We start from the raw sequence: 18460 nt of genomic DNA, 5'->3' as shown, positions 1-18460 counted from the left end.
GTATGTCCTCCTTTTTTTGTATCATTGGCTTCTATTCTATATTGTCAGAAGGTGGATTCTCTGAAGTTTTCTCTAAAAGATTTTATCCTTAAATTGGTTCTATTCAGGAGATTACAGTGTTTGTAGAGTCTCATAATAATCTATTTAAGGGATTACTTTGAAAAAGTTGTCTTCCTTGTTCTTTTAGGGTTTAAATGTAATGGTTTTCTTTTTCTCAATAATGGCGTATCATGTTTACACCAGTTACATAAGTAATGCAAATCTGTGTCTGTTTTGTACATTGGTCTTCACTATTTTCCTCCTTACAAAATATTTCTTTCTGAGACTTGTGAAGGGGAAATGCTAAGTACTAAGCAGAAATAGTACACAGTAGATTGACCTAAACAGTCATTTCTTTTGTTGCACTATTTAGATAATAATAATTCAAATATGTAACTGTAAAAATGTGCTGCCAGTTAATTTACCCCTAAATTTGCAGAGCTGTACAATCTGTGAAACTTATAGTCATTCTCTTTAGCAATAGGAATGCTGCCTTGCTCCTCAGTAGCAGCACCTATGAACATGCAAATAATAGAACACAAATGTAGACAGCCTTTCGAATGTTAAAATAAAGTTGTCCATTAGTTTGTTTAATATTATTATTATGTTATGCTATATAAATTGAATTGTGAAAAACACACATGATGAATTAATATAGTTGTAAAATTAAGCCATGTTACCATGAGTAATAGTATTCTGTCATTGATTTGGATATGTTGTTTTCATGCTTGACCTTTCTGCTAGTATTTTTTCTTGATTCGTGGTAAGGTAGTTCTACATCTGTCTATCTAGTCTAATTTTATCTCTCTACAGTATCTAGGTACTTATATGCCACTTGTCCCAGTAATATCTGAGTACCTTTGTCAAATAGTTCCTCATTGTAGAATATTTGATATATCGATTCATATGGGAAGTAGGAGTAAATGGATTCTTCATCATGATGGGGTGAAGTACTACTGTTTTTATTTGTATCTATTGCTATTTAATGACTTTAATATCTGCTGTGAATTTGAAACTTGAGAAAGCTTATTAATTTCTTTAGATTCTAAAATCCGGTGCTCTGACTCGTGATTAAGACCGTGACTCACTTAGAATGGACAGCAAGGTCTTTTCTTGGTTTTGAATACTGAAGGATAGCTCTGTTTAAAATGTATTTTTCTTCTTGTGTTAAAATTATCTGAACAACAACAAACCCTCATTTGTGCATCAAAATCTCAATATAGCGCGTGCGCGCGCGCGCGCGCTCTCTCTCTCTCTCTCTCTCTCTCTCTCTCTCTCTCTATATATAAATAACTCTATAGAATGCATGGTGATTGTAATTTGAATTCTTAGTTACTAAACTTTCAACTGCAAATAGCACAAATCAGTTTTGGGGTTGTCTTTCTCCTGTTTCCATTTATGTCAGTTTATCCTGTACCCATGCACTTGCACTGGAATCCATTATATGCTCTATGGAGTGGCACAGAGAATTTGACTCCAGAATTGAAATAGAAATTTCATTTGTTGATATCTAAGTGCTAAGTGACAGAGTGTCTCGTACAATGGTTGCGTGTGAGTCTCTAATTCGCATATATAGTTATGCACATTCTCAAATATCCACTTTGTGACTGTAATTTAGTTGCCAGTATTCAGTTCAGCTCTCCATCTCTTAAACTAAGTTCCAAAAGTAACTTTCTCAGGGAAGTATTCAGTTACATTTTAGTTAATGAAATAGCAAATCCAGAAAATGCAAGGGAAAGTCAAAAACCAGAAGCGAGTTTCAGCTTTAACTACACTGAAATGTTGGGAAAAAAATACTACGGCTTTGAAATCTGGTAAAAGGGTAGAATGTGTAAAGACTTTGTGGGCAGAAAATGTCATTTTATCAATGGATCCCCCCTCCCCCGCATTTGTTTGCCTTTTGTTGAATTTCATACAGCACAAGAAAACCTCTTTGTTCCCCTCAAACCTGTGTCAAACTCCAATTTTTCAAGAAAACTTTATCTCAAAATAAATGTTTCATGGTTTCTCTCTTTTTTTAAAAAAGGTCAGTGTGAAATCTAGTCAACTTCAAAACATAAGTTAACCTGCAACTCATAAAAATATCCAGCAACTTTTGATTTATTGCCCTTAACAGTAGCAAGTATGACCAAATGGGGGGGGAGGGGGAGGGAGATGGGGCATTCAGGAAATAATTTGCTAAAAGCCAACATTATATTTCCCCATGATTTTCAGGACTCATCATTCAGACTCACCAGCTCCTGGTCTATGTGAACATGAAAAAAGTTTTTCAAATCTGTGTAATGTAGCTAAAGCTAATCCTTCTTACTGCATGTCCCCTACAGACCCGCTCCATGTTCTTTCTCATATGCTTCTGTGATCTGTATGCCAGTATCATTATGATACATACTCAGTGTCATGTGTAGCAGATGCTGGTGAGTTTGGACATCAGGACTTGTAAAAGAAGGGGGGGGAAATGTAAGTTTTAAAACACAATCTGCATTCCCCAGTCTATCTAGTGCATACAGTAAAAAATGGTAGTTACTGGATTGTTTGTTAAGCACGTACAGATTATTGTAGGAGTACAGAACTATAGATACTTGGTATATAAAGTAAGCCATTAAAATAAAGTAAAGGTCACTCTTGCCTTTTTTTTTTTTTTTTAAATGCACATCTGCATTAGCTTCTTTATCTCCCAACCCCTCCACTCATGGAGAACTAAGAAAATAGTGAGGGCTTGCCTGAAAAGGGTATAGTGTGGAATAGATAAAAGGGAAAATAAATCTTTCCAGACAGAACCAATCTCTACCACTGCATTGGACTCAAGGAGCTTTATGAAACTCAAAATGCATGATTCTGTAACACTGCATTTCCCCCCTTCCAATCCCACCCTACCCCAGTTCTTTTTCTAGAGACAGGTATTTAGGAGCTCTGGATCCGTGTTGTTTTAGTCCATATAGGAAAATTCCAGGGCAGCCAGCAAAGCAGTCACTCTAATTATTTTTGTTTTTATTTTATTTGGGCCAATTATTTTTCTCCATGAAGATTTATTTAGAACTGTAACACTGGAAATGGAAGGGCTGGTTATTAACATGTGCTATGTTAATGATGCAGACTTGATTTGGTTAAAGCCTGTTGTTTTATTCACTCTTCCATGCTGACTCCCTCTGAGCGGAGATTGATACTGTGCATCAGTCTGTTGAGAAACCATGCAGACCAATCCTTCTGGTTTTAGTGTAAACACATGGGAGTTGGTACGCTGCTGGTACTCTGTCAGCACTAAATTACAAAATACATTTTACTGGCATGCCATGTTTGTTTTTTTTAATTTTATTCAAATTGAAATTGTACATAAATCTTGGCACAACAATTCAAAATTATAAAGAATATGTGCTACAACTACCAGCCCACCACTGGTAAACTTCAGAGTCTTTACAAAACCTATCAAATTTTAAAATGAAAGGTTAAATTTATCCTGTGTGTATTTCCTTGAAGGCAATAGACTTGCACCTGGAATGAATTTAGCTCATAATCTCCATTAATGAACAATATCTTTTTGTCACAGTGGGCAAGGTGGTATTGTTTCCCCTGTGAATGGTAATGTTTTAATTAAAGATTCATATGTGTTTGCCTGCTTTAGTGTGTTGAGCACTGGACAAAGTCTTTACCCTTTGTTGTTGTTGCCATTAGAATTGAAGAATGTGTCGAAACTAGCTTGTACCCTGTTTAAATGCTGGAATTAAACCTTCTAATTAACAGAATTACTGGGTGAGAGATGACTGTCCTAAGAAAGAACTGAATATGGAGGGTGTGGAGGGGAAGGAGGGAACGGGAGAGAGAGAATTTGATCACTAGCAGCAATCTGTAATTTCAAGGGTGGAGCAACTACAGGACTGTTTTGGAATTGGTTTTGGATTGAGAAGAAGGGCTTATGCATTTAGTATGAGTAGAATATTATCAGGCACACAAGGTGTTGTCAGGTGAAAGGATTCTAAGCCAGCCAGCTGACTGGAATGCTGAGCATTTGTAAGTAAGGCTTTTTTTCCCCACAGGCTTTTGGTGGTGGTGTTTTTTAAACCTGCATGTCTACCGTGTCACATGCCATACTGATACCTGCTGTTCCTTATTACAGAACCTGTTTTGAATATCAGTAAACTTCCATTCGCATCCTCTTTCTTTTCTCCCACTTCCCCAAAGCAATTATTAGAAGAAAAATATTAGTTTGACTATCAGTTGTTTGTTTCAATGGCATTTTTTTATGAAAGAAAATACCATCAATTTTGTGGAGTCTAAGAGTAATATTAAAGTAATAAGATTTAACATTGGGTATATGCTCTTCCCTCTCGCCCTTTTTCCCCATTTCCAATAATTTTTAATATATGAGCAGCTTGGTTGTAAGGCATTTGAAAGATATTTATAAACCGCTTCAAAATTAAGTGTGCATTGAAGTTGCTGGTACCATCTTGGGTATGCATATCACGGTTAAGATTCATTTAGCAAATTACTTTGGGGACACATTTTATATGCAACTTTCTTAAGAAGACTTTGCAGAAATTCATCTCTGGTTAACTTTTTAATGAATAAGATACCTAAATATATATGTAAATATCCCTACATTTCTAAATGGATCTCTTTCAAGAGCTGGTTAGGTCTTCTGGCATAATCTAAGACATAGTTTCCTTTTTGTTCTTCATTAAAGTGAATATCTTGTCTTATGTAGAGGTGTATTTGACCAGTATCTCAATCTGTAACAAATATTCACAATGACCAAAACCGGAAATAGAATTTGACAATTGATTTAGATAGCTGATCTGAAAGAGAATTTAATTTCCTATTGGCAGAAAATTGGTCTGATACCAACCCAGAAGTGTTCAAGCATAAAAATCTATGGTCAAATAATGAGATTGCCAAGTAAACTGAGGAAAAGTTAGAGAACTCAGAGAACACTGCTTCCCCCATACCATTATGGTACAGATGTTTGTGATTATTGTGGACCTAACTTTCAGCGGTACGGAGTATCTGCAGTTCCCATTTACTTCTGCAAGATTTGTAAGTGCTCAGCACATTTGACAACTGGGTCCTGTGTGTATAAGAGAGTGCTTCACAGGGGTTTGATATTGAAGTCGATGAGAGCAGTGCACAAAATGGTTTCAAGCTCTAATATACTGTTATATCTATGGAAGTGGAAGTTAAGAATAGGAACCTACTGTTGTAAACTTGTATAGAAGTTAATAAATCCAGTAAGGTTCTACAGAAATTAAGCACAGCTTTATAGAAATTACTCTAAAAATCTAATTTGAATAGAAAATAATAGCCTTTCTATAACATTTTAAGCCAGTTTGTAGAGATAATTATATCCATACTGTAACATTCTACAGTAGGAATTAATAATTTCTTATTAAATCCTGTAATTCCTTTCCAAAATGGGCACTGCAGGGGCCCAATCCTGCAAACGTTTATACTCATGTATAGTTCCATTCCTTTCAGTTGAACTGCTCGTCCACATGTTTAAGCATTTGCAGGATTGTGCCCATATTTTGCAGTGTCTTTGGTTTGGTTCTTTTTATTATTTTTGTTTCTTTGTTTGGTTTTATTACACAAACAAAAGGTAAAAGCAGCTGATTAATTAGATGTTACCAAGAAAATGTATCCATTTCAGCTTCCTAATTTACCATGTATTTCCCAATTTTTAATAAAACACATAAATATGTATGTGCTAAGTACATATATTTATGATTTTTTAAAATGTTTGTTTAAATGTTTGTTTAAATGTACAATTTCACTATGCATATTAAAAATGCACTAGGAAACATTGCTTTGTGAAGTAAATACAGTGCATGTATCTTACTAGGGCCATTTTCAAAGTTTAGTGCCTTAACAGTCTTTATTTTTCAATATACTAAAAATAATTAGACGAATCTCATAGTAATAATTTTCTGAATTTGATTCTTTGTAAATTAGATTTTTGGTTATACATGCTCAGAAAATCTATCTTAAACCAGTAAGCTTTCATGGATGTTTTCTTTTCAATAATGTTTTAAAAAATAATCACTCTGAGGCTGAGAACTTTTTTGCCAAGTTTCTTCCTGAATGGAACTTTTATAGTTGAGTTATTAACACCTGAGAATTGAGGTTTGTAATGGAAACTTCAACTCTGTTTTAACCATAGCTGCACAAATGCATCTGAAAAGGAACTTATGGGGCCTTCCTTCACTACTATAACTAGTCACTGACCATATGTCAATACCGCAAAAACAAACAAGCAAATAAATAAATAAAAACCAACCCTGCAACAGCGAGTCTCAGAGCCAGGGTCTACAGACTCAGGCTCACTCTACGGCGCTAACAACAGCAGTGTAGATTTAGACATTCCCACTCGGGCTGGAGCCAGTTTAGAGGAGCACGCTCTTATTTGCTTTTTGAGACATAAATCTGTTGAATGATTTTGAGCACATAGACTCTGGAAATAGAGAGCGTGCCTGTAAAGAAAATAAGGCTTCATTTCAGATGTTTGGCTTCAGGCATTATCAACGATAGGACGAGTTTAAGATGAACACGTTAATAAGTGATTGCTTGGATTACATTGTTTAAACTTTTCTGTGACTGAATTGCATGCTTTGTCACTGTGCACAATGTTTTTAATTCCTTCTAAAACCTACTGTTCAATCAACATTTTCCATTAGTGTTAAGCTTCTGAATTACCAATGAAATACAGTACTTAATTCAGGGGCTAGTCAGCCAATAGTACACAAATAATGCTCAACTACTGTGCAGTCAGCCTGCTGTTCTCTTCATTGTCTGCTCATCTTTGAATGTTTTATTTTTACATTTGTGTGTCAGTTGAGCACTTAAGGGCCTGATCATATTACTCCTTATACAAGTAAGTTTCCCTTTGAAGTTAATGGGAGGGGTTTTTTTTGCATAAGGAGCATGGATTGGGCTATAAATCAGCAATTTCTCCCCCCACATACTGTTTCATTACAGTCAGGAAAAAACATTATTTGGAGGAATTTCAGTCATAGCAAGTGATCTTAAAAATAAATAAATAAAATCTTCATTCAGGTTGATAATCTCCTGTATTTTATTGATATGATTTGCTAGTACCTTGTTTACTTACCATGAGTTTAGAGGGTGGCCCATAGTAATTTAATGCCTCATCCTGTTCCACATAAAACTTTTCTGAGTTAGGCCAGGGTATAAAATGTCTGGAATGGGATCCAAAGGTACACAGAGTAGGAGTGGAATACAGGACACTGTAAGCTTTACACATATTACATCATTCTACTGAATGGAAAATAGTGTGAGGGAGTGAAGGGCAGGCAGTGAATTTAATTATTTTCGTATGCATTTTGCAGAATAAATAACTTTAATATTAAGGCGGGAGTTTGTATGTTCTTGTTTTTCTCAGCCAGAGTCCCATCCTGAACTTCTGTGTTCAGTTTGTGGTCATTTATGATATTTTGGGCAATCATCCTGAGTAATCCCATACTAAAAACTCTCTAACAAAGGAAGGACATAACAGATGTTCTGGTGTTTGACTTAGAAAGGCTTGGTGAGAAAACTGTTGAGAGGGTGTACTTGAAACAGAATGAACTAGAACCTGAGTCCATTTCAGTAGGAAAATTTTGTTTGCCAAATCTGGAAATGCAATTGCAAGGGTTTGTACTCCATGTAAATATGCTCAAGGATAAGTGACAGAGGTGTAAATGAATGTAAGGTGTATGTCTAAATAAAGGGAAAGAAAAACAATTCTGGAAAAAGTTTCACTTTGATAGATAAATCAAATAGTGCTTTAAAATGAAAGCGTATAGACTTTTGTGATAAGTAGGTGTGTGCGCATATGTAAGAGGAATGCAGGAATTTATTGGATACATTTTTGAAATATGAAAAATTACACTTGTGTCTTTGTGTGTTCATATGTCTATATACTAAATATGGGGAATAAATAATGACCTCTGTTTTATAAGTACTTTTAATAGACCACAGAGCTCTGTTGATATCCCAACCCTGAGAGTGAAAATAGAGTAGATTTTGGCATCTCAAACGGCATATGTTCTGTGGAATCTTCATGATCAAATTCATCAGTTTTTAATGTAATATAACACACTTTAAAGTGAATTGTCTGCTCCTATCCCTTCTCTTCCCCTTGCTCCCAAGTCCTTTTTTGTGTTTCGTCACTTTGATTGTTACTGTCACTAAAACTACCTGTAAAATGTACGTTTCCAGAGTCACAAAGTGTTGAGTTTTAACTATTTTTCACTAAAAACAATTCAGAAGCTGATTCTCTAGTGTAATTCCATTGATGTTAATGGAGTAGCACCAGTGTAAAACTGCATTAGTGGGCAAAGAATCATGTCCATTATCGGGAGCTAAAAGTAATTATTAAAGGCATATCTCTATGGAGAAACTGCTATGGAAACCCATAGTCTAACCCATAAAAGACCAACTCCTGCCCACCTTTAACATTGGAGAGATTTTCATCTGAGTAAGGTAAGCAGAATTGGGCCCAGTGTCCCATTTATATTCTATTACTTGATACCCAGTAATGGCCATCTTTAAACCCTCAGTGTTCCAAATGTCTTACCTTTAGTACTTAAAAAATAAAAAAAAATTCTAGCCCTCCTCATAGACTAACAATGTACAAAACCCAACTCAAACTGTTAAACTTCTCTTTGCACTACGGGAATTTTAAAATAGCCAAGTCAAATCACAATTTTGGTCTAGCAAATTTCAGCCTGGATTAAATGTTTATGGCTGAATTATTAAACCTTAAAAAGAGAGGTGTGGAGCAGAGATTCTGGCAGATATACCCTTGCAGTTACAATGTTAACATGAGCCAAACCCACTGTATGTAATAGCACTGGGCCCGATAAGACTATTACACAACACTTGCCTAAATGTCCTCTGATCCACCACAATGAGTAAGTACCAAATATGTTTATCTCCCATTATAGGTTTAAATCAAATCTCTTCCATTTCCCATATGTTTTTAATCCTGAATAAAAAGTAATGGATCTGCCTACACATATAGTATGTGTGATACACAGAATAATCGGTGTGAAATGTATATGTATAGAATAGACATTAAAAGTTTAGCCTATTGTCTTTGAAATGGAATTACTATGCTCAAGGGTAAAGTTATGATGAAATGTTTCTTTTTGAAAAGCAGGGCTGGGGAAAAAACGCCATATAACCTGACTGAACCTGCATTAGAAGCCACCTGGTTTCCATTCTGCTGGCTCAGCACTTTATTAGATCATATAGGTTTAATCATTTATGACATTTCAATGCACTTAGATTAGATTGCAGATGTTGAATTTCTTCTTAAATGGATCTTCCCTCCATTAAGTAAATTATTGAAAAATATTTTGTACCATGGCTTAAGAAGAAGGTATTTCAGCTTACAAGGTGGTAGCAACTGCTGGCCTTTTAAAAACATTACAGGTCATGCCTAGTGACGATATCAACAAGATGTACCAAATTATGGATTGTAGAAACGTATTTACATTGCTAATTCTAACCAGTTCAAAGTACTTGTAAGATGAAATCCTTGTGTTGTCACCTTTCTGGAGACTACAACATCCCACTACGTTCTCCTTTTTTCCCCTATTGTTTTAATGCTACTCTTAAAAATACTTTTTTGCAATGTTTAAGAAAAATAACTTTAATTTTTCAGATGTGAATATTGGTTGATTTTCTTGGGGGGAGGAAGGGGGAAATGGATCTTTACAATTAATTAATGTAAATTTCTATCAAAAAAAATGTTAAGACCCTGATTCTGTAGAAAGAAAAGGAGTACTTGTGGCACCTTAGAGACTAACCAATTTATTTGAGCATAAGCTTTTGTGAGCTACAGCTCACTTCATCGGATGCATACTGTGAAAAGTGTAGAAGATCTTATTATATACACACAAAAAGCATGAAAAAATACCTCCTCCCACCCCACTCTCCTGCTGGTAATAGCTTATCTAAAGTGATCACTCTCCTTACAATGTGTATGATAATCAACTTGGGCCATTTCCAGCACAAATCCAGGTTTTCTCACCCCCCCACCTTACCCCCCCCCCCCCACAAACTCACTCTCCTGCTGGTAATAGCTTATCCAAAGTGACCATTCTCCTTACATTGTGTATGATAATCAAGGTGGGCCATTTCCAGCACAAATCCAGGGTTTAACAAGAACGTCTCGGGGGGGGGGGGGTAGGAAAAAACAAGGGGAAATAGGTTACCTTCCATAATGACTAAGCCACTCCCAGTCTCTATTCAAGCCTAAGTTAATTGTATCCAATTTGCAAATGAATTCCAATTCAGCAGTTTCTCGCTGGAGTCTGGATTTGAAGTTTTTTTGTTGTAAAACAGCGACTTTCATGTCTGTAATCGCGTGACCAGAGAGACTGAAGTGTTTTCTGACTGGTTTATGAATGTTATAATTCTTGACATCTGATTTGTGTCCATTTACTCTTTTACATAGAGACTGTCCAGTTTGACCAATGTACATGGCAGAGGGGCATTGCTGGCACATGATGGCATATATCACATTGGTGGATGTGCAGGTGAACCAGTCTCTGATAGTGTGGCTGATGTTATTAGGCCCTGTGATGGTGTCCTCTGAATAGATATGTGGGCAGCCCACATATCTATTCAGGGGACACCATCACAGGGCCTGTGCCCACATATCTATTCAGGGGACACCATCACAGGGCCTGTGCCCAGCAGGAGAGTGAGTTTGTGTGTGTGTGGGGAAGGGGGGGGGGTGAGAAAACCTGGATTTGTGCTGGAAATGGCCCACCTTGATTATCATACACATTGTAAGGAGAGTGGTCACTTTAGATAAGCTATTACCAGCAGGAGAGTGGGGTGAGAGGAGGTATTTTTTCATGCTTTTTGTGTGTATATAATAAGATCTTCTACACTTTCCACAGTATGCATCCGATGAAGTGAGCTGTAGCTCACAAAAGCTTATGCTCAAATAAATTGGTTAGTCTCTAAGGTGCCACAAGTACTCCTTTTCTTTTTGCAAATACAGACTAACACGGCTGTTACTCTGAAACCTGATTCTGTAGAGGACATCTGCATGTGCTTACCTTTAAGCATCTGAGTAGTCCCAGTAGCTTTGTTGGATCGAGGCCTAAGACGTTTAAAAGATGTACAGCATTGATTATGGAAATGCAAACTGATTACTCAATATTAGAATTTATGGCCAGATTTTCAAAAGAGCACGGTTCCCATTTAGGATCCTCCATGAAGTGGGCGCATTTTGAAAAGGGCTCAGCACTCAGCAGCTCCCCATTGACTCAGTGGGAACAGTGGGTGCTGATCTCTTTTGAAAATCTGGCCCTTACAGGTTGCTCTTTTTAAAATGTCAAATAATTTCCTTTAATATGGTTTCCAGGGTTACATTGCTAATCATGTTGCACTTGAGACAAAATTGTAATTGAGAACCTTTCCAGGCACCCCAGTGGCCACCATAAAATGCAACTGTATGTAAGGTTTTTGGTTGCTTGTATATTGACAATTGCACTATGTTTAACATCCAGCATACTTTATCCTCTTCATTTGAAAGGGAGCATTGAAAGTCTTTGAGATCAAGATTATTATGTTTGTGTTGCATACATAATTTTGTACTATTCTTCTGGTTACAAGCCCTTCACCCAGCAATATGTTCAGATGGATAAAGGAGACAGAATAAATCATATTGAGTTGTTCTGGCAGATAATACCTTTAGAACAATAAATTATGTAAGACTGTCTCCTTCAAAAAATGAAAACTTTGATGTTACAGATCTGAAAGTAATTGGAAAACTCATGCAAATGTATTCTTAGTCAAATAAATTTCCTCGATGCCAAATTTGTCATATTTACTTGTAGCTAGTGATAGAAGATCTTTTAGTTGTAACAAAATTGATATTTCTAAATGCATCATATATTGACTTTTGATGGTGTATATTTCATTATTTTCTTCAAGGAGTTTGACAGTAATCTTTGGATATTAATATTTTATGGGAACAACAACAAAAATGTCAGTACATTCCCCATTTTAAAAAAAATTGGGGAACACAAAAAATCTGTTTGTTAAACAAAGGTCAGGATACTCTGAGAAGTGCTTGAGAAAGCCACCCACGATGGGGGGACATATTCCATTAGACCTAGTTTACAGATAGATGAGGCTGTGCTATAGAGACAAACATTTATCATATTTCTTAATGGTAGTTAAGAACATTAACAATATAGAGTATTAAAATTAGTCTTTAGAGGTGGGAAGGATTGTCCAGTTATATTTTAAGATGTTCTGAATTATAACCAAACTGATTTTTCTACATCAGGCATTTTGTAAACAGTGACCTAAACTGTGCGCTTCTTCAATTTTGTTAGTCTCTGAAATAGGCCTTTTTTAATTTTGTGATTCAGTTCAAAGCATTTTTTTGGTCAGCTGTAGATTTCATATATGTTTCTGTGCATTAATCCAACTACAGAGTAGCTCTCTCAGAATTAGAATTTCTTAAATTATGTTGTACCACAACATACTAGTTTAACAGCTGTTTGTGTGTGTGGAGGTTTTTATTGAATTTGCATGCTATTTGATATTGAGCATATTTTAGTCCCTGAAGGAAAATCGCCTGTTTTCATTTAAAAGAAGTGACTGCACAGAGAAACAGCATTTAAGAATATTGTTTAAGGTAAACTGTGACCAGGTCTGTCTAAATTTGTTTGTTAAATTAGTAGTATCTTGAATTCTCAGTCTTATTTCTTCTGCACATTGTGAGGAGGGAGAGATTTGTTTTAAGAAAGTTTTTGTTTAATTGCAACCAGCAGAAAACAACCCCAAAGGCAAATTGTCCGTATAGAGAGTTTACTACTCAAGAGTCTTGCTTTTTTTTTTTGGTTTGCTTGGCTGGTACAGAGTTGAGGCTAAGAGAGGCCCTATAAATCTTTTCTGTTGGACCAGTAGCAGCGCTTTCTTATCTGCGTTTAATGAGGAAACTCCATTCACTAACAAAGCTGTGGATTGGTTTTTTTCTTATGCAAAAGATGGGGAGGAATTCTGTTTAACTTTGGGAAATCTTAAAAAAAAAAAAAAAAATTTTTTTTTTTTAAAGACATTTTCTGGGACTGCCTTCAACCAAGGAAACACCGCTGGATTCCATTGTGTTTCTGAAACGAAAAACCTTCTCCATATAATTTTCAAAGGTCAAATAGCTTTAATTCTGTTTTGGCCGTGTTTGTGTTGAATTTCAGCCAGCATTCTCCACTGTACAGTAGTGACTTTTTTCCTTTCCCCCTTGTTTTCACTCAGTATAAACAGTTCCTTGCTGTAGTAACATAGACAAATATAGCAGAGGACTCTTTTCTGGGAGAAGAGTCTCCCCATGCATTTCTTAACCATTTTTGGGAAGAATTGATCTATCTGTGTATGAGAGAGAGGGAGGCAGTAGCTGTAAATTGAAGTGACATCATATGTATTACTTCCATTGATCCGCTTTTAGACTACAGCCAGGACAAAAGGAAATGGCATCAGGGAGGAAGTATGCTCATTTAGGCACAGATCCCAGTGTGATAATGGAGTAATAATAGAAATCACGCCACTGTCAATCGGTTGCTGCATTAGTCCGAGGCGCATTTCCCCTCCAAGGAGGCTTTCAATGACTTCATTCAAGTGTAGGCTGAAGCAAACGGGATATTCAGCATACCAGCTGTACTGCTTCAGTGATTTGTGTCCTGGCTTAGGGGTGCAGCGCAAGCAGTGGTGCTGTGGATGCTCAAATGCATATATCGTTGTCACATTTCATGGCTGTGAAAGGTCAGTAGTCAAATGTTTCAATGACATTTTTCTAGTAAAAATGGTGAATCTGGCATTTATTGCATTATTCTAATGGGGGAATTGACAAATAGTCTTTTTAGTGTGGGTGGTCTTCTGGGATGTGGGGCCAATGACCTTATAGCTACACTGAGAGAGCTTTGAAGAGGCAAGATTCATTGTCGTTTTTACAGGCTATGGGTGACGTTCAGAAAATTCATATTCTATTCCAAGGTGCTTTGTGGAAACTTTCTAAAAACTATTAAAAGTTCTGAGATTTACTTGTAGTACAGTATCCTATTTGGAGCATTACTGAATTATAGTTTGCTGTGGATAAAATACAAGATAGCTGTTTTCCCTTGTCCCCAGATGTTTAGTAAACATTGAATCTCAGTATTTAGAGCAGGAGTGCATGTGTAAGCTAATTCAGTGACAACCTACAGTTGTAGTTTTCTGGACAAATATTGTCTTTTCCATTTGACTGTGTCCCTTTTTTTCCTCTTTGGTCTCTTTCAAATACAAAATCAGTTTTGGCATGCCACATCCTTTCAAAATTGTGTTTCAAAGTTAAAGGTCTAATTGTACAAACTTAAAAGCCACTGCACCAGTTCACGAACAAGAAGCAATATTTAATACGCTATCTGAAAAGAAAAGAAAAGCAAAAGTATTCAGTACCTTGGTAGAGGTAGTGCAGACAGCAACTTCAAAAGCAAGACAAGCAAAATAAGATTCACAATATTGGGAAAATGACCTTCTAGCTGGGATATTATTTAGTTATGTGGAACATTACAAAAAAGCTCCAGTGTGCTTGATCACAACATATTAATTCATTCCCTTTTTGTAGTTTTTGTACAGTGAAGTACAATCAGCCAAAAAGCCCTGGGAAAGGAACTTGATTTCTAAGGGTTTTGGGGGTAAGGAGTTGGGACTAGAACTGTCTGGTTTAAAATATATGTACATGATGTTGTATCTGTCATCACCATACTATCTCTTCACCAACTGGTTGCATTAGATTCACATTGTAAATAGTGTTTTAATTCTGACCACATTTTCTGGTGTAAGATTTCTCCTTTAACAACCACATCAAACTGAGCATTTTTGTGTTACACATATTCCGTTATTTGTCAGAAAATTTTTGCTTTTTAATGCAGAAAACTGTTTTTATTTTTGTCCAGGTAGAAATATACAGTGGCACTGTAAAATTTTGCCTTCCCATATTTTGCTGTTGCTATATCGTATATTTCTACTAATGATGATGTACTCAATATACAGTCAGAGAATTTGATTTGATTACATAAAATGTACTTAAAGTGCAATTTGTTACTACTGTTGTTTAACATTTATATTGTGTTAGCACCAAGAAGCCAGCCAGGCCAGGGTCCCATTGTAGCAGGTGCTGTACAAACATATGGAAAATGATAGTCCCTGTCCCAAAAAGCTCACAGGCTAAAACACAAGACACAACAGGTGAATGAAACAAACATTTGGATCAGGGTTGGTGATGGGGGAGACAAGGTAAGAAACAATAATAGGATGTTCACAGTTAATTAGACATCTGTATATTTATTTACCAAGTTTGAGGTTTTCTGAAATTATAAAAAGGTCTTTAAAACAAAAAAGAGAGAAAATAGTTGGTTTACCAAATAATGTAATTCATGCCATTCCATTTGGGAAAAACAAGGAATCTATACACAAATTGGGGATTTTTGTAATAGTTTTTGCAATGAAGCTTTGTAGAGCTTTCCTTATCTTGAAGCAAGCTACATGTCATGCTAGGGAGAGTCCTTTTATTAAGGGGGAAAAAAACCTGAGGGAATATGTTTGCGCTCCCAGCATTTTAGTTAAAATGAATAAGAAAGGACAAAATGTTATAGCTGTGCCCACTTAGTGCCACTTTAGTTGGGTCTGTCAGCATTTCCTCCGTTAATGCCTCTACCTTCTGCTCTAGACACTCGGTTTAGTAGCTCATAATGTGGCCTTAAATTATGCTGTGAGCTGTAACCTGGCATACAGGGTCCCATCCCAGGGACTTAGAACGTTGGGAAAAGAAGAAGTTACAAGTTTCCGTTGTTTTTTTCTGTGTGCTCAAATGTAATATAAATTTTAAACTGTAATTCTCAAAATGCAGCACAGTGAGGTAAATTACGGAAATTATTATTGCCTTACCTCTGGATTTCTTTGCTTCTGTTGGCCTAAATCAGATTCCCCAGCGTTATTTTAAATAATAACACTTTGTGTGTGAATTCATATTACAGATATGGTGAAAAACCTTAAAAAATAAAACAAAACCACAACTACCTGCAGTTTCTAAAAGCTAAGGCTGGCCTTATTATCCTTCTGTTTAGCAGTGAAAGCTTTCTAAATAAGTGCATGGTGTTCTGCAGCATTTCAAATTTTATTAGCATTCAAAATAAATTCAGTTTCCAAGCAGAACCAATTCCCAGACGTCTTTCCTGTCTGTCGTGTCTCCCACCCCCTCCCCCGGCCACTTGAAGCTGCTGCTCTTGGAATAAACAATAAACATTTCAGTGGGCATTTTAGTGGGTGACTTTACATTGAAATATTAATAACATTTATTTTCATTTATTACTATTTTTAACTTTGTTTTCCTTGCAGTTGGCAGGTTTGAGTGTTACTTTGAAAATATTCCAATTAGAACAAGTGAGTAGGTTGTGGCTTTTTTCAAACCCCGAGAATACAGCTTTAATAATAAAAGAATGCATTGTGAGGAAAATAAATTGTAAAAATGCTAGTGATTTATGTGCTAATGCCAAGTGATGTCAGTCTGAGAGTGAAGATAATGTCTCATTGCTTGTTTAGCTGGTGATATCTGCCAAAGCTTTACAGGTTAAGATTTGAGCAGAAAATTCTTGATTGCTTCATGGTCTTTGAGCAGAAAATTCTCAATTGCTTCATGGTCTTGTTGCCAGAGTGCTGTTTTTTGGTATGCAAGGGGCTGTTTTTAAAATAAAAGAAACATTTAGGAATTCTCTGACACTTGCATCCCTCCAGGGGGTCCAAGGCAAAGTGAGAGGGAACCTTTTTTCATCTCAGGCTAATTGTAAGGTAAGGGCTTGTGTAGTCCAAGCAATCAACCTTGGCTGCAGTTTCTTTCATGAGAAGATGAAAGTAATGTTCTTTATGTCTGCCTTTGGCTGGCACCTGGGAAGCTTAAGAAGGCAGGGTGGAGTGGTGGGCAGCACAGAAGCAGGAGAAGGCCTTAGACCGAAAGGGAGACTGTGACCTTAAATTGGGACAAAAGTGGAATTAGGGTGGAAGCAGTATGATTTTTGTCCTTTAATAATCTGCAAAATGTTAGAACTGAGTAATGGTGGGTTTGTATTTTGCATGCAAGAATTAAAGTTGATGATATGTGGGGTTTTTTTTTTTTCCCCTTTTGGTGTCCCAGAATGGAGAACATGGGTGTGTGGGGGAGGGTGGCGGGGTGGACGGAAACATTTGAGTGAATTAGGAGCCTGTGATAGAACTTTTAGAACCCTGAATTTCCAGTATGTTTCCTGGCAGCTATTGTGTATTCTTACTTTGTGCTTTCCGTGAATTATTTATTTGTTCGTCCGATAAGCCTATTAAATGAAGCACTTAAGCACTCGCTACATCAGGCGTCTTGCGCTTTTTCTCTTCAGGCTACCTGTGGTTCATCTAAAAAATGTTACATTTTGGAATCAGGAACAGCTGCTAAATATATATACACAATAGGTACATAGACATTATATCTTTCCCTTCTTTTTGGTATGAGAATGGATAACTTATGACTCTTTGCACTAGAAATGTGCTGTCACAGTCTTAATTTTGCTGCATGCCACTTATTTATACTGTGTTTCTTTGTACACTGCAGGAATACAGTGAAATTGTTTATATAACAAATCAGCAGACCCCTGATGTAGTTAAACATTCATATGTCTGGTGGCCTCCTGAAGTGATGCACTATAAATTATCCTTTTGTTTCAACCCCACCAAGCCTCCACAAAATGGAATTACTTAGCATATGTATTCCATAAGGAACAGAGCCTATTAAGCCAAGATAATGTTTGAATAAGAAAACATGATTTTGATCTGATCTAAATATAGAAATGAAAAGCCATGGAAAATGAGTCTTAACTAGGCCCCAGAACAGAGTCTTTCAAAATACAGACAACATGAACTCTGAGGTTTTTCCAAAATCAACTAGCTCTTCATCAACTACTAGGTCAGCATTTCAAACACATGCTAGAATTGCACAGGTTATCCTAGCCTTGTTGTCTTTGGTCTGTGTCAGTTTAATTGCTTAGTAAGCAGTTTTATTCTTACCATACATGTATTTTACTCTTAGCTTCTCCCGGACCAGCTGGTCTTACTTCTGGAATCTCTGTTGGAGGAGAAGATGTTATGTCTCAGAATTCTACAATGCTTAGAGAAAACATACCACCTTGATGAGCAGGATGCAGAGGTAATTCATTAACAGTCCCACAGCAATATTAAAAAGAGTCATTGTGCTATTGACTAGGAATATTGACATTCCATTAGGACCCAGTGCTATTCCAGCTTCTTTTTCCATTAGAGAATTCTAAAATTGTGTGTATATGTATTACTGAAGAAGCAACAGGTACAGAATGCCTGCCTTACTCTGTATTTCTCTGTGAATATGTGT

General features: G+C 36.4%; 1 protein-coding gene across 24 annotated transcripts in view; it reads left to right on the top strand.

Moving 5' to 3' along the window:
• The window catches only part of AOPEP (aminopeptidase O (putative)), a 412311-nt gene that overhangs the window by 360617 nt on the left and 33234 nt on the right, over positions 1 to 18460 (top strand). For 19 of the 24 annotated variants that reach the window (XM_075128662.1, XM_048851221.2, XM_048851219.2 and 16 more), the window contains 2 exons: positions 16429 to 16473; positions 18143 to 18259. In XM_075128662.1, the coding sequence (XP_074984763.1) occupies positions 16429 to 16473; positions 18143 to 18259 (162 nt within the window). Of the gene's footprint in view, positions 1 to 16428; positions 16474 to 18142; positions 18262 to 18460 lie in introns of those variants that run through there. The other 5 variants (XM_075128663.1, XM_075128664.1, XM_075128666.1 and 2 more) reach the window with 2 other exon arrangements.

Source organism: Caretta caretta, chromosome 5, assembly GCF_965140235.1.
Source record: "Caretta caretta isolate rCarCar2 chromosome 5, rCarCar1.hap1, whole genome shotgun sequence".
Taxonomy (NCBI): domain Eukaryota; kingdom Metazoa; phylum Chordata; order Testudines; family Cheloniidae; genus Caretta; species Caretta caretta.
This window is presented reverse-complemented; position numbering and strand designations above follow the sequence as displayed.